The sequence below is a fragment of the Gobio gobio genome, assembly GCF_949357685.1.
Source record: "Gobio gobio genome assembly, chromosome: 19".
Lineage (NCBI taxonomy): Eukaryota > Metazoa > Chordata > Actinopteri > Cypriniformes > Gobionidae > Gobio > Gobio gobio.
This window is the reverse complement of record NC_137112.1, coordinates 32,362,785-32,378,299: the sequence shown is the minus strand read 5'-3', so window position 1 is coordinate 32,378,299 and position 15,515 is coordinate 32,362,785. Positions and strand designations below refer to the sequence as shown.

General features: G+C 37.6%; 1 protein-coding gene across 3 annotated transcripts in view; it reads left to right on the top strand.

Annotated features, from left to right (window-relative positions):
* LOC307143393 (plasma membrane calcium-transporting ATPase 1-like) overlaps positions 1–15,338 on the top strand; it is a 139,679-nt gene extending 124,341 nt beyond the window's left edge. For all 3 annotated transcript variants that reach the window (XM_079844922.1, XM_079844924.1, XM_079844923.1), the window contains one exon: positions 7,797–15,338. In XM_079844922.1, the coding sequence (XP_079701048.1) occupies positions 7,797–8,039 (243 nt within the window). In that variant the 3' untranslated portion in view covers positions 8,040–15,338. The remainder of the gene's footprint in view (positions 1–7,796) is intronic.
* Positions 15,339–15,515: the final 177 nt, after the last annotated feature.

Here is a 15,515-nt window from a genome sequence, read left to right as displayed (position 1 = left end):
ATTTACTTTACATCGTTTTGGGACGCGGTGAGGAATATTCCTGGAAGAATTTGTCTCAGAAGAAGAGCATGGCGGTTTCATTTTGAGGAGCGACTTGATCCAGCTGAGGATATAATTTCTGATGAGTAAGTTATTTATTCGTACTTACATTTGAAAGCATGCTATTTTTTATATTTACTAGTTTGGCTTTTCCCAAGCTATATTTCTATACTGAAAGGAGTGAAATTGACTGAAATATTTGATAGAAGCAATGTAATAAACTAGGATGAACATTTAAATGCTCTATAATATAGCATACATATGATATATAATATGTTTTAAAGTACTATGAAAGTTTAGGCACAATTTTATTGGACAGTTTATGAAGTGTTTACTGTAAAATACTGCGTCATCAATGACGATTTTGTTTGTGAATTTCTGCAGATGTTTTAAATGTGCTAAACAATAAGTTTATATGATGTTGTGCTATGTACTGTACAATAATCCATGCAAGCGTGTATGACATTACAAAAATCATATTTTCTGTTATGAGTGGACATTTATAATAACGCTAATCCTATAGATGCTGTTGCTATGATCGTGTTATCGGCATGCTCACAGATGTTTGCTTTTTTTTTTTAGTACAGATGTGAGAATGACAGTGACCTCATACTGGCCTGCATGTGAACCTGGACCACAAACTCTCCCCTAACTCAGGCTGCCAGGGCAAAATGTGAGCATCAGTGAGCTGAACAGCTACATTGGACTGATATTCAACATGTATATGCGGAAGGTGCGCTCATTGACTGGAAGCAGGTAAGCTTTTTTCTCCAGTACATAGAAACACCAAACGCCTTGGAAATGCCAGGTATGTGATGTTCACTTTTTTATATTTGGATTTGTTTCCAGGTATGACTATCAAAATTTGCCTTTGACCCACATTTATATTAGGATTCTATTGTTGACTGTATTGTGAATAAACTACAAACAAACAAAACATATTTATTTTGTTCTCTCATTCTTTTTTGTAGTTTCTTTCTTGTAGTCGGTCACATTCCTCATTGATAGGCCATTTAGGGTAGGGCAATGCCATGCAAATGTCAACCTTACTATGAAAAATAAAGTTTTTACCAAAAGAGCAAAACCCTATTTCTGTTGTGCATTTAGGTCTTTATTTTACTGCATTAATGTGCTTTAACAGAAATGTGAAGGAAATCGCTGTTTTTCCACCGCATATGAAGGGTGCACTTCCAACTACATTTCATGTTTTCAAAAGAGAGATCAAAGGCCACCCATTTTTTATTTATGTGAACAGTAAGCATTTTATAGAAAAAACTCACTTTGTCTACACCGATGCTTTTTGGATTTATGTGGGCTAGATTTATTAAGTCACGACGCTTCATTGCTGTGTCACGTCCGTTACGTTTTAAAGATTACGTTTATATCATATAATAATTAATGCAATTAACTTGAAACTTTCTGTACAAAGCCAAATTATGTCTATTGTAATTATGATCAACAACTCATCTCCCTTCTTTGCTCTGATCAACCTTAAAAATGCATTACGTACGTGACCGTTACGGACGCTTCATTTGAAATCATATGAATACCAGCACGCATGTTTACCGTGTTGCTGATGACTAATAGGCCTATTGATGTGATCTGTTTCAGGGTTGCTTTATCATAACATTTTAGAAATTGCATTGTAATATCAATGAGAGCATTGTGGAGATTTAGCCTACATATCTCTATAGTATTATTGTTCCTACAGTATTTAAATAGCCTAAATGAGAACAAGAGATAACGTGAGAGAACTCACCTGCATGCTTTTGGATTCTGAGGGAAACCGATGATTTAAAACTCTGATATGATAAACATTTAATATCTTAGCTTAGTGTAAACGTGTGGAAAAAAGATAGACTGTCATTTGCCTGTGTGAGTCAGAAATCAGGCACAGGCGGACTGTAGGATAAAATGCCAAAACTATTATTAAATGTCAAATGTTCATTGTCTATATTATTTAATTTAGAAATATTAAATGTTTCAAAGAGTTGCTAGAGTTTGCGTGTAACGTTAATGGCTGAGTGCGACGTGTGACATTCATTCTTATTTTTTTCTGATATTTTCATGTCCATAATGCATTTAAAATATAAAACATGTTTATAAACTGATATTTTTCTGATGTCAGGACTCAGTTCATGGGTTTAGAAAAATATGAACAAATGATTAAATAAATTGGTAATGAATAAATTCTATGAGAATTTATATTTCAAGTTTTGACTGCAAATGTCACGTCCAATACGCTGGAATTGCCCGGTAGGGGTCATTGTCTCCTCAGGTGTGTATCACATAATTTATGATCATTCACGTCTTCCTGCATATGGCCTTTTTAAAAAAGTGTCTTAAAAATTCAAATCAATGTATTGCTTTTTATGTTAATGAGTGTGCTGGATGATTTTCACGTCATCTTGTAACAAACATCTTTGTCCACAAGAGCCAGTACTAAAAAAGGTTTGTGAACAAATGTTTGTTTTATGGCCTTATTTCAGTAACTTAATTTTTTTCCCACAACCATGCATAAAAAAATATCTTCTCAATTACAAACATGTGCATACATGTTGCTCACATATTATTGTAGACTTTTGGCTCGTTTTCACTGAGCGGTTTGGTACGGTACGCAATTTTTGCTGTTTCCATTGTTAGAAGTTGTGAATGGTACCCTAATTTCGAACCGTACCATACCACTTTTTGTACCACGTTGGGGTACCTAGCACAGTAGTCCGGTTCTAAAGGGTGAATCTAGACCCACTACAGAACGTTGATTGGTTGACAGAATCGTCACTTGCGCATGCTTTTTCGGCTGTGTTTTTCCTTGTAGCCTGCAGCCTTGGCTCAAACAAAGCATCGTCTTGTGACAACAGCCACATGCCGAAAAGCAAGAACAAGATCTGCTGTATGTCGTCCACTGTTGTTTACTGTGTCGCTTTCTTCTTCGCACGAGAATGGTGTTGATTGCTACACCAAGCCTATCAAGTAAAGGGTCCTGTTGGCGGTGGAAACGCAAGCCGGGTCAGGGTTTAGCGTCCCGAATCATACTGAACTAAACTGTATTGAACCGTACCGCTCAGTGGAAATGAGTCATTAACCCTCTCCATCTTTTCACAACTGCTTTCACACACTCGCTCACACTTTTCTCTTTGTCTATCTCTTTCTCCCTTCTTTGCAGCCCCACTTCTGTCTCTCATGCTTTCAGCCCTCTCGTCACACCTGGTGTCTTCTGCTCTGACACGTTATACTCCGTCTCCATCTCTCTTTATTGATATTCTTGAAGCAACTATGAGTCGGGGGCTTTTTTTCTTGCCTTCCTTATTTAGGTTTTCTTTTGCTTTACACATTTGAAAGTGTATGTAAGGCAGATATAGGTTCAGAGGGTTCATTTAACCATCCAAATATTTAGGCAACTGGAATGAAATTAAAGGTTCAATTAGTTCAGCCATTTTTAAAATAGCCGTGTCAATATGGACAGATGTTCTCCAGCTATATCCTGCCATGCTGTGTATAAAAAAACTAGATTTTTATATTTTCTGCAGAAATGTTCTGGTTTTTTTTTTTAGCATGTTACTATGTGTTTGCTAGATAATCTTTAGGTGGATGTCTCAAGTCAAGACAGCCTAACCACAGTTTCAAGAATGTATTTTTTAGTTGTTCATACATACAATAATAATAACTGTTGTAATAGTTGTGGTAATAATAATAAAAAAATGTAAATTAATTCAATGTAATTATTAATTTAATAATAATAATATATGGTTCTTATATTACATAATCTGAATATTATAGTAATAATGGTCAATAGCCAAAATGACAGACAGATAGAATCAGTCCATCTTATTTATATTTTTATTAAAGTGGAAATCAGTTTACTTAATAATGAAAACTTAAGTGACTGTTTCAGTTCCACTTTAAGGCAGAAATAGTTACTGTTTAACATGAAGGCTGTTGTCTTTCAGGACACAGGGAGAGTGATCACAACAGTCAAGCTCTCTGACATGCAGCTAGGTTTAATGTGTGAGGGTTTCTCCGTGTTTCAGGAGAAAAAGCTTTTGGCTGAGCTGGCAGGGCAGAGGGTTCTTCAGACATGTTTGTTACCATAAGCTTATAGACCAATTGTCTGTTTGTAAACATACAGGATGCGTGCGCAGCTAGGTTGCAGAAAACCAGGGAGAGATGGCGTTTACGTATAGAAAATTATATGGATACGGTTTACAAGATTATAGTTTATTTAAAGATTATTTTTTTCTGGTGTTATTTTCAAAATGTTGTCCACATATTACAATAGTTTGTTACCCAGCGATAGGGCTCTGCTGGTAAACGTGACAACCGCACCACCGCGGTGGCTGAGTATCACCGGCGGTGGTTGGCCAAAACACTTTTTTTTTTTTTATTTGAATGCTGTTTTACGTGAATATTAAGACACAAGTGAAGCGCACACATTTATTTACAAAATTAAATGTTACATCGCAGCCATGGAAACATGGATTCATGCCGAACAAGAGGTAGGCTTTGTGAGGTGAGCTAAATTTAAGCTCTGCCTGCATTTTGAGATCTGGTCACCTGATTTTCCACAAATTTAACAATAGGCTTACTCCATTTTATTCTACTGGACATGGAATCTCTTAATTATTTTCCCAAATCTTCATTTACGTCTTTCACAGGGGATTATACACGTTTCTTCCTTTTGTTTGCTTTTAATTAGGAGTATATTCACATCATTTACTGTGGTAAAGTAGAAAACGGTGCTGTAGGACAGATACATTTTACTTCAAATTCTATTTTACACAGTTTGTGCTTGTTGTTAGACTTAAGGTGCGTCAAGTTTATGTGTATAGCGCATTTCATACACGCCAGAGATTTTTAGTTCCCCTTTTTCTCGCAGTGCATGATCAAACAAAGCCTAAAATTCTTGACCCTGCGGAAGATAATTTCGTTATTCACACCTTTTACTACAAGTATCAGTTTTGGAACATCAGACGAAAACATGAAGATTAGAAGAAAAAACGATGCTCTCTTTCCTGCTCATGTCCCTCATCCCTTTCCGTGCAAAGCGGCACATGAGCAGCTCTGTGGGGAAATATAAAACCTATTTAACTTTCTTATATCATTTATATTACTGTTATTTACTGATATTTATTTAAATGTTTTACAGGCTGTAGTGTTGTTTCACTGACGGAAGTACTAAAATAAACACGCATGCTTAAATGGATGTTTGAGCGTTGTTTATATATATGTATTTTTTTCAAAATGTAGGCTATTTAATTTTTATATATATATATCTATATCTATATCTATATCTCTCTCTATATATATATATATATATCTCCTACATTTCGAAAATAAAAAAATCTTAAATTTAATCTTAAACTTTCACATTTTAATTCAGCAATTTAATCAAACATGTAATCAAATTGAACTGCTTGTTTGCTGAAATCATTCAACTGTTGTTATATGTATAGCCTAAAGCACGATTTAAACCAATGCGTTTCATACATTATAAAATTTTCCCTGTCGTCTTTTACAGCCGACATGCGCAGTTGAACCTGCGTGACGTCACGTCAGTGTGACGTAGGCTGATAATTGGTCTATACTAGAGGAAAACATCCAGACCCTTGCAAAACAACTTGTATCAATTCACATTTGCCTTTATGGTCGTTCTCAAGGTTGAAGCCATAAAAATGGCAAGAGAGCAAGATTAGTTTCTGATGTTTTACCGCACAACACAGTCTGTCTCTGAGAGAACCAGAGCATACGTTTTGAAGGACTGGATGCACATGCTATGCATTTTAATGTGCACTGTGTGTACCTGTGTTCCTGAGAGTTTATATTTTTCTGAGAAAAAACAGAAACCTTCCTCCACTTTACTGTTTGGGTTTTTATAAGTAAATATAAAAAAAACTGCCATGTTTTCCACAAAATGCATGACATCCTCAGGCAGATATAACAGTACCTTGTCTATGGCATTGGGCAAAGATCACTTTTCATCATGCACAATGGCCTGTCAAAACTTATTACCTCAAGACCACCTGACAAACTGCCCTGTTTGCATTGCAGCATGTAAAGCAGCATACCTCTGTGTACTTAATGAAATTAAGACATTTAGGCCTGCCTACAAAGTCTTGAGACGTTTCGTTATCAAAATCTTTAGTAAATGCTTCTATGAAGAATTAAATCAGGAACCTGAATTGAGCTGCTTCTTTTTTTACATTTGCGCATGCATGTTTGTTTAATTTATTTGACAGCATCATCTTTGTTCTCTCTATGCCTCCTGACAGTTCAGTCAATTCTTAAGTCATTCAGTGTTTCAGTGGAGTGGGCGGCCACTGATATTTTGGCATGCTTTTTTCGCTGCAATTCTCAGATAAGTGGATATTTCTTTGCAGAATCATGGGTAATGTTGTTTTTCACCTGAAATTACATTGTTAAACATAATTATTTAAAAAATAAGTTGAAATAATGCTGGCTTATGGCTTCAAATCTATGGAGGAAAAAAATGTAATGGGATGTTTACTCCTGGAATCCAGCAAGAATCCTATTGGACAATGGAGAAAATAACGTGATGATGTCGGGCACTTTTTGAATTTTCAACTTCATGCGCTCAGAGCCGTCACCACAACAGAAGGCCCGCCTCTCCATTCATTAGATTAAAAATGTACATGTTTAGGCCCAATCACACAGAGCGCGTTTTTCAGGTTTGAAAACACGAAGCGCACCGCACTGCCTTTTTTGGTTGACATTTTTTAATTTAGAAAATAGCAGTGCGCTGCGTTTTTTTTTTAATGTTTCTATGCAACCCCCGAATCAGCTATGCTGTCAGTCTAATCAAAATAACGCTCCTTCAAAAACGTGCAGCAGGCAGTTAAAACGCGAGGCGCCCAGGGAGCATAAGCAGCGCGCATAACGCTCTCTGCCAACAGAAATCTATTCAAAAAAGGCACCTCTCGCTGCAAAAACGCGTTCTGTGTGATCGGGGCCTAAGACAAGTGTATTTTGTGACTCTCTACACAATTAATGGCGTAATTAATACATACAGTAAATAGCGATGTAATTTAAATACTTTCTGTAGTCAATCACTCACTGATCACTTCTTGCCATGGTTGAAGACAAATGCTTGCAGAAAAGCTTGAGTTAGCAACAGTAACTTCCCTCATTTTCTCCCTAAATGAAATCTGTGCCAATTTGTTTATTTTTCAACCATGCAGTGGTGGTTTACAAAAACCATAATATTCGATGTCTGTGGTTGACAATTTTGACCAGTATATATATATCCTTGGTGTATCGCCCACCCAAAAGAGATCCTGAACATATGTTGTTTTTGGCCTCTAAATGGCTTATTAAACAAACATTGGTTGCTTGTCAGTCTCATTTTGCAGTGGTTCTGTGATTGTCGTCATTTTGTTTGTAACATTTTTAAGCTTGTGATTGATATGGATGTGTCCCACTTACGTTTTTTTTTTGCTATGCCGGGTTTCCTCATTCACTTGCCCCAAATAGGAAATTGCATCACATTAATGTTTTTTTTTTTTTAATCCCTGTTTCTCTTTTCAACTGCCTGTGCTGTTGTTTTTGTGTTGGTTTTTATTTGTTTGTATAATATTTTATAAGGAGCTTGAGTGCTATTGTGAAAATGAAATCAACTCCCACCATTGACCAAATTTTTGTTCCACTCCCGATCCAGAACAACCCACCCTGAAGCGGACACCATGCCAATACGATCCCACTAATTCTTTCTTCTTTTTCTGTCTCCCAACTCGTCACTGCAGATTAAGGTGGTGAACGCATTCCGTAGCTCCCTGTACGAGGGCCTAGAGAAGCCAGAATCCAGAAGCTCCATCCATAACTTCATGTCCCACCCTGGGTTTGTACGCCTTTCCGAGGAGGAATCCCGCATCCCCACGATAAACGAGGGCTGTGTAGCGATCGAGCAGCTTCCCTCCTCTTCCAGAAACGGAGGTGGTGGCGAACCCCCAAACCGCTCTCTTCACAGCCAGGAATTCTCCGTGTGACCCTCCCACCATCCTCCATGCTCCAATACAACTGCCCCAAACTTGTCTTCTTTCTTTGTTCTGTTTTAAAATCTGTGCACCACTCAACCGGTGGAGCCCTGCTGATGCACATCAGAGAGACAGCAGCACCTACAGCAGCTGATGGGGCAACCATGATCCCTTTCTCCTCTCCTCCATCTCCTCTGCCCCTCTCGACTTGCACTGTGTCGGCGGCAGCAGCGCTCTGTAAGTACATGTGGCTGTCCTGCAGCCCATGTGACGCATGGCCTAACATACACACTAGAGGGCGATGCTGTGGCAAACGCCCTCTCTCAGCCTGTCACTGGCATTTTTATCTCTTCTACAGTTGTTTTTTCTTTTTTTTTATATTGTCACGTCTCTGGTCTTGTGTAATGCTGTAATCATTTTTGTTATTTGTTCCAGGACTCTCATTTACATAGGTTTTTTTTTGTTTAGTTTTTTTTGCTGATACAGCTAATTGTGTTCATGCACTCAATTGCTGTTTGAATAGATTTCTTCTTTTCTCTCTCAATTTGCTCTGTTTTAAGGTGGATTGAAAAACATGGCAGTGACGTTACCCATGTTCTTTTCGTTTTTAAAATGATTTTATGCTCTAATGGACATTTTAAGTGGTTCAGACACACTACATTCTTGTCATGTTTTCAGACATTGTCACACGTGTTGCTGTTAGGCTCATTTTGGATGTTCTGTCACTTTATATGTACAGATGTAAGGCTGCTATAGTGAACGTTAGCAGAATAAAATACTATAATAAACTTATTTGATAGCTATGAGTTTAGAATACCTGATTGGCTCTTAAGGGGGCAGGGAGGTCATCCAACACATCATCTCATCGATATCACACCCGCTGGGCATCTCTAGTCTCTTGTTAATGCGAATTCTCCCGCTGATTGACCAAGTACTTTATCAAAGGTACAGCACCTCACCATAGTGTGCATGTATCTGTCTTTAGGTTCATCTGTGTCTGATTGTATAGGAATGGGAATTGTAATGCTAATCTTTATGGGATTACGACTAATGACTAGAATTGTCCTTTACTTGTTTCCTGTTCCAGAAAAAAAAAAAAAATTGCGATAAAAGTGATTTCTGTATGGGTGTACTTTCAAATCCAATCTTTTTCTCACCTCAGTTCCGCAGTTAGGTGTTCTCCTTGTTATCTAACATCAGGCTGTGCTCCTCATAAGCTCTAAGTTACGCAGACAGCACTGATAGAGCTCCAAAATCCCATCCTTGAGCTTAGCCTGCGAGGGTAAGGATACTGCACGTAGTAAGCATGCTTTTGCTATTGAAAAACAAAGAAAACACTCACACACAATAGCATGCGGCAAGGGCCTCTGTTGGACCCTGTGAGCACTGTTGAAACCTGAATGACAAACTAGATCGGACTGTTTTCATAAAAGCGCAGCCTCAACGACATGTGCTTTTTGTTAGTCGAAACATACTACTGCCACAGACCAACCTTCTACTCATACCAGTCTAGGTTCAATGGATTCCTCAAATTACACCTTTTTCTACTTGCTCAGAGCCATATTTTATAGATTGTTCTTTTATAACCCATTGTTTTTGCAGTTTATTTTGTATTTCCAACCAAATTCGAAAACACACAGAGTAAGTCACTGCCTAAAGAAAAGAGAGAGGAGGGGGGGGGGGGACAACAACAACAAAACTAGTTGGACCACTTTAATGTTTACGGAACGGTTCCACAGCAGTCGGCTAATGCTGCACTTCCCCCTACTGGTAGTTTTTGTTATTTCGCTTAAGTGGAACATGGTATGTTATTGTGGGGAAGCATGCATGAATTTCATATAAAACTCAATGTTTTGTTCCTTTTTTACAATTGTTCTGTATTTTTATATTAAGTACTTTTTAATATTTTGGAAAAAATATAAATATAGGTGTATAGGCCAGAGAGTTTGGTTACATGACAAATTAGCAAAATAAGCAGTTGAGTACATATTGCAGTTATATATATATAAATATTTATGCCACGTTTGTAACCACATGCAATGTCAGATTCGATGTCCGAGCTGAGAAAGTTAAGTGTTTACTGTAAAGTCAAAAGGGTCTGGTCGAGTTTTCATTAAGTGCTTTAGTGAGCATTTATTGGCCTTATCCCGAATTGTGTACTCCAAACCCGCTGGCACAGATAGATGTGCTGGCCGTGCAAAGTCTTTAAAATATATTATTTGCCACCTAATTAGATTCTATTAGACTACAATGGGAAATGTTAATTAAAGGTTTTGAGGGGTTCAAATTCAGCTTCGGTGTTCTTTTATGCCTTGTTCACACTGCACGATTTTCAAAGTAGCTACAGATCCTTTCCCACTGCATGACTATATGGGGTAGCATTCCATTGCTGCTGTGTTCACACGGCACGATGGATCGATGACAGGAGGTTTAACACTGCATGACTTTTCAAGAGGAAGAATCGCCGACAACTCTGACCGGGTGCAAACTCCGTTTCACAACCAAACACGCAAGATGTGACGAGGCCGAGATCACGCATGCGTCAGACTGGAATAGTTATTAAAAATGATACCCTCTTGCGATCCAAATTATCTGCGCTGATTTGCAGCGAAAAGAAAAAAAAATATGGAGGAAACGGTTGGGAAGACACCCAAGCAAGGATTGTGTTCTGCAAAGAGAGTAGGAGGGAAATAAATAATTTTGCAATGTGCTGCTGTTGCAGCTGGTCAAGCAAATATTTCTGTTTGAGAGAATTGTAAATATATCTATTAAAATACTGATATTGTGGTCTATAATTCCTCCCGCTGCCCTGTATATTGCTCTCTCATTAGCCCCTTTCACACAGCAATCCCGGTAAATTGCTGGAAAATTACCAGATTGACTTTAGCGATAAATACAAAAATATATCTGTTAAATTTGACAGGCATAACGGATGATCAAACGGAAGGCGTGTTTGCGCTTAACAGGAGTAGTGTCCAACTGCTGGAAAAGAAGGAAGGGTCTCGAACGTGACGCATTAAAAAAAATATGCCAGAAGCGGTACAAGGTTCAAAGTTGATCATTTAGCGCATATTTACATAGAAAACTATTTAAAAAAGTTTCTGTAAACAGCGCAGATTTCCATAAGAACTTACGATTGGCCCAAAAGCAGACGTCTTATGAAATCACGCATGAAAACACGCTGACGTATGTGAATTTATAATTTACTGGTAATGTTACAACTTCCCTTAGTGGGAAATTGCCGGAACTGATTTACTGGTATTTTTGAAAAGGTTCTGTTCACACATGATCTCTTACCGGTAATTCACCAGTAAAGACTGTCTGTGTGGAAGAGGCTATTGGCTGTAGGTCATCGCCGATGTAATTTTCAGTCAGAACACAGCAGGATTTTGAATTGCTGACAGGTCCAGATTTTTTGCATGGCAAATATCTCACGGTTCATCTCGGAATGCGTCTTTGATAATTCAAACTGCGTGAATGAGTACTGATTTGCCTATGACTTCGGGCATTTGTCTGCGATTGCGCAAAACCTATCGGCGAGTCAAAATCAGGGCTAAAATCATGCAGTGTGAACTCGGCATCAGACGTAAAATTGATTTTCTATGTGATTTCTGAATGACCCATTGAAGTGGCAAAGAGTCGGCTATAGAAAAATAATTAAGATTATTACTTATTCTCTGTGTTGTCATTTTTAACTTCGATTTGTTTTTGTGAAAACATTTTTTCTGTCATACTCTGGATACAAATTAAGCATAGGCGACATACTGTATGTTACACTAAAGTACAAATATATTTGACTTCATGTGGAAACAGTCAAATGGTTTCCAGTTAGAGCTTTATATAAATTCTGCCAAAGTGTTGCTTTGTACAGTCAGTTCTGACATGTCTTTGTTCTTGTTAATTTAGAATAATTTATAACTGGATTTCATCCTTATTTGGATCCTAAATGTTTTTTTGTTTTTTTTCTTCTCCATGAGGATCTGAAATATGCCCCCTTCAGTTTTATTTCTTCATTGGTTGGACATCATTGATGCAGAAAAAAGGGGGAAATGATCAAATTGTTTTTAATTTTCTTTCCTGGTTCACTTTAATAGCTTTTTAGAACAATTTCTGTTATTGCATATGTTTCTCATGCATTGTGTAAACCGAGAATCGCTTCAAGGTGCCGTGCAATAACTGAATTTTATCGCATTACTACTCTATTGAAGTTGTCTGACAGTTCTTGTTTGTTTGGTTGGGACGGGAGGTAATGATTCACCACAGCTGTAAATAAAAGATTGTGTTTTAAAACTGGAATATAACATTAAGTTATAACCACTTATTTTGCATATATTTAGTCTAATCACATCTGATGTTGAGTGAAATGAAAAATGTATTTGATTGTGGGGGAAAGCAGTCAATAGAACATCCGGTTTCTGTAGTTCATATGAAACACAGTAATATACACTGGTGTTATTTTTGTATAAACATAATATCATCTATGTGGCATGCATTACTTATAAACAAATTGGTGGTTAAAAGCAATATGTACAACCTGGTGCGATTGGTATTTTTAATGTCCTGTGTAGCTTAAACCATGCTGAAAAAAAAAAAAACGTAATTGTTCAATATATGTGTTCAATGTTCTGCATGATTACATATGGAACGACGTGTCCCCAAATGTTTGTTTCCGGAATGAATGTGACACAAACATGCACGCACACACACTTGCACACATTATCAATAGACTCTGCACAGGAGAAACACACACTGACTCGATGCCATTTCAGAGAAGAATGCTCTACGACGAGGAGATGAAAGCATCTTGTTTCTTGTCTAGACATCACGAGAGAGCACTGCTCCATTTAAATTTCCTAGTTACTGAGGTGTGGGAATTGGGGAATGACTGCCAGAGTACGTGCTCGAACGAACGATCTCTGGTCTTCTTTTTACCAGTTACGCTTCGCTCTCGTTACTTTTAGCCATAATCCGTGGCTGTGGATTGAACTGCCTAATTGCAGAGTGGTACGCACTTTGATGTTGCATCACCTTATTGTGCGGGTTACCAACTCCATCCAGACAGCTTCTCATCCATGCATGATCCATCAAAGATGAAAGCGTTTACAAGGTAGGCAACAGTCGTGCTTGAGTCCATTTCACTTTCCTAAAATACCCTTTACTCTCTTTGTTCCCACACTTTTCCTCTAATTGAGGGCTTTGAGAAAGAGAGAGCATTTAATAAACTTGTCGAAGTTAGGGTTAGTTCTTTACATCAGACAATAAAACATGCGAATTCAAAAACGCAGCATACTCATATATTGACGCTAAATGGATTATAGCACATCATTACCATTTATTTCAAGTGGTGCTCATTGCAGGGCCAAATTACATCCAGCTCCACCTCTCTGGATGTCTTGGGTTGAGTTGGACCTAGTCTGGCTCCATCTCTGTAGATCAGAGGTCTTCAGCCCTGCTCCTGGGGACCCACTGTCCTGCAGAGTTTAGCTCCAACCCTAATCAAAGCAACATCTGAAGCTAAGCAAGCTCTTCGGGATCACTCGTTGAAAATACACAGGCGGGTGTGCTGAAGCAGGTTGGAAGTAAACTTTGCAAGATAGGAGCATAGGGTTGAAGACCTCTGCTGAACGATCTAATGTGTGTAGGGGTAGGGTTCGGGTGTGGTTGGACCTTCTACACTCTTTAAAATAAAGGTGCCAGGATGGAAGAACCATAAAGGGGTTTTCAGAGCGATGCCATAGAAGAACCATGTTTGGTTCCCTGAAGAACCGTTTTGTGAAAGGTTCTTTAAAGAACCATTTTATAGTCTAAAGAACTTTTTGTGCATTGGAAAGGTTCTTTGGATATTAAAGGTTCTTAATGGGACCATACACCCCGCCAAAGAACCATTATTTTTAAGAATGTAGCTCCACCCATTATGCCCAAATCACATCTAGAGAGGGGGAGCTGGACTTCACGCTCCACGCATTTTTTCTTTGTATGTATTGTAATTGTGAGACATTCATCGGAATCATGCCATAAATAACTTGGGCTCTTAAAATTTGGGTTTCTATACATTTAATAGATTTGCTGAACAAGATCTCTGAAGGACAAGGGCTCTGCGTATATGGTGGGGGGAAAAATCTGTTTACAGTCGCTTAACAGAGACAGAAATGTAGTGTTTTGTGGTTTTTACACTAAGCATGCCATCTCTAGGATCACAGAAGTGCCAATGGACCACATGGACAACCTGCACCACTGTGTCTGATTGATTTAGTTCAGAGTAATCGATTAAAACTGAAAGAAAAGGAAAAAAAACTGATAATTGGTTATTGGAAAGTGTGGCAGCCTTAACTGATTCCGACTGAAAGTGAATCTGATTTGCAGTTATTGTAAATAATTTTATTTAAAATTTTGACTGGTGAATCTAAAAAGCCCCATGCTCTGTGTCCCAGTGTCCTGTCTGTTTACAGTGTGTTTAGAGGACAGAATATGTGCTCACCTAATGTAATGTATTTTTAAGGGCTATAATGTGACTGTATGGGGGATATACTGTTACTGAATCCATGTCTAACAATGAGAAGTTGACTCGAAATGTTCTTGTTGGAAAATAGCGTACACTTATTTGGTTTGTTTTCCATCATCAGTGTGAGGTGAGCTCATTTTGATCCATGCTATATTCATGAAAAGTTGACCCAGCTGGGGAAAAATCACCATAAGCAGCCGAATTACCATTTCATTAATTGTCAATGTGCACTTGGAATCATCAAATGTGTGTTATGGATTCAGAAAACAAAGTGTGTGTGTTTGAAAAGAAGATTTTTATCTGACCGTCATTAACGGTGTCTACAGTCAGTGTGTGTTTTAATCGGCGGGGGGGAAAAAATCTGATTTTGTTTAGCCCTCCTTTTATTTAGCTTTTGTGAGAATCATTATCATGCTGAAATGTCAGTCCTGCTTGCTTCGAACTATGCAACAGATTCATTGGATTAAAATATGATGAATTATTATTTTATCAGCTGTCATAATGCTCTCTCTCTCTCTCTATACCTTTCTCCGTTTCTCTGTAGCTTGCTTTCTTTTGTCAAAGTGAAATCAGTCATGCCCATATTTCATCACTTTATACTAACGCAGGTGTATTATCTATGTAATGTATGTGTGTGATGTGCACACATTCAAGATTTCTTTACGTTTTTGTAAGATATGATCATGTGGAATGCCTTGTTCTTTATGTCCTGTCGTTTAAATTTAACAGAACAAAAATGAAAAAAGGATAATAAAGCAATTGAAGTCAAAGTTATTATATAAACTATATATACATATATATATATATATACAAATCTATATATATAAATAAAGCCATTAGAATTTGAAATACAATGATGCTCAAGTCCTTGTTTTTTGTGATGTATTTTTGACCCCCTATCTATCTAATGTGTATGATGTCTATCTATCTCCCTCTTTCTATATATATGTATAGATATGTGTATGTGTGTACTTTTACAATAGAAA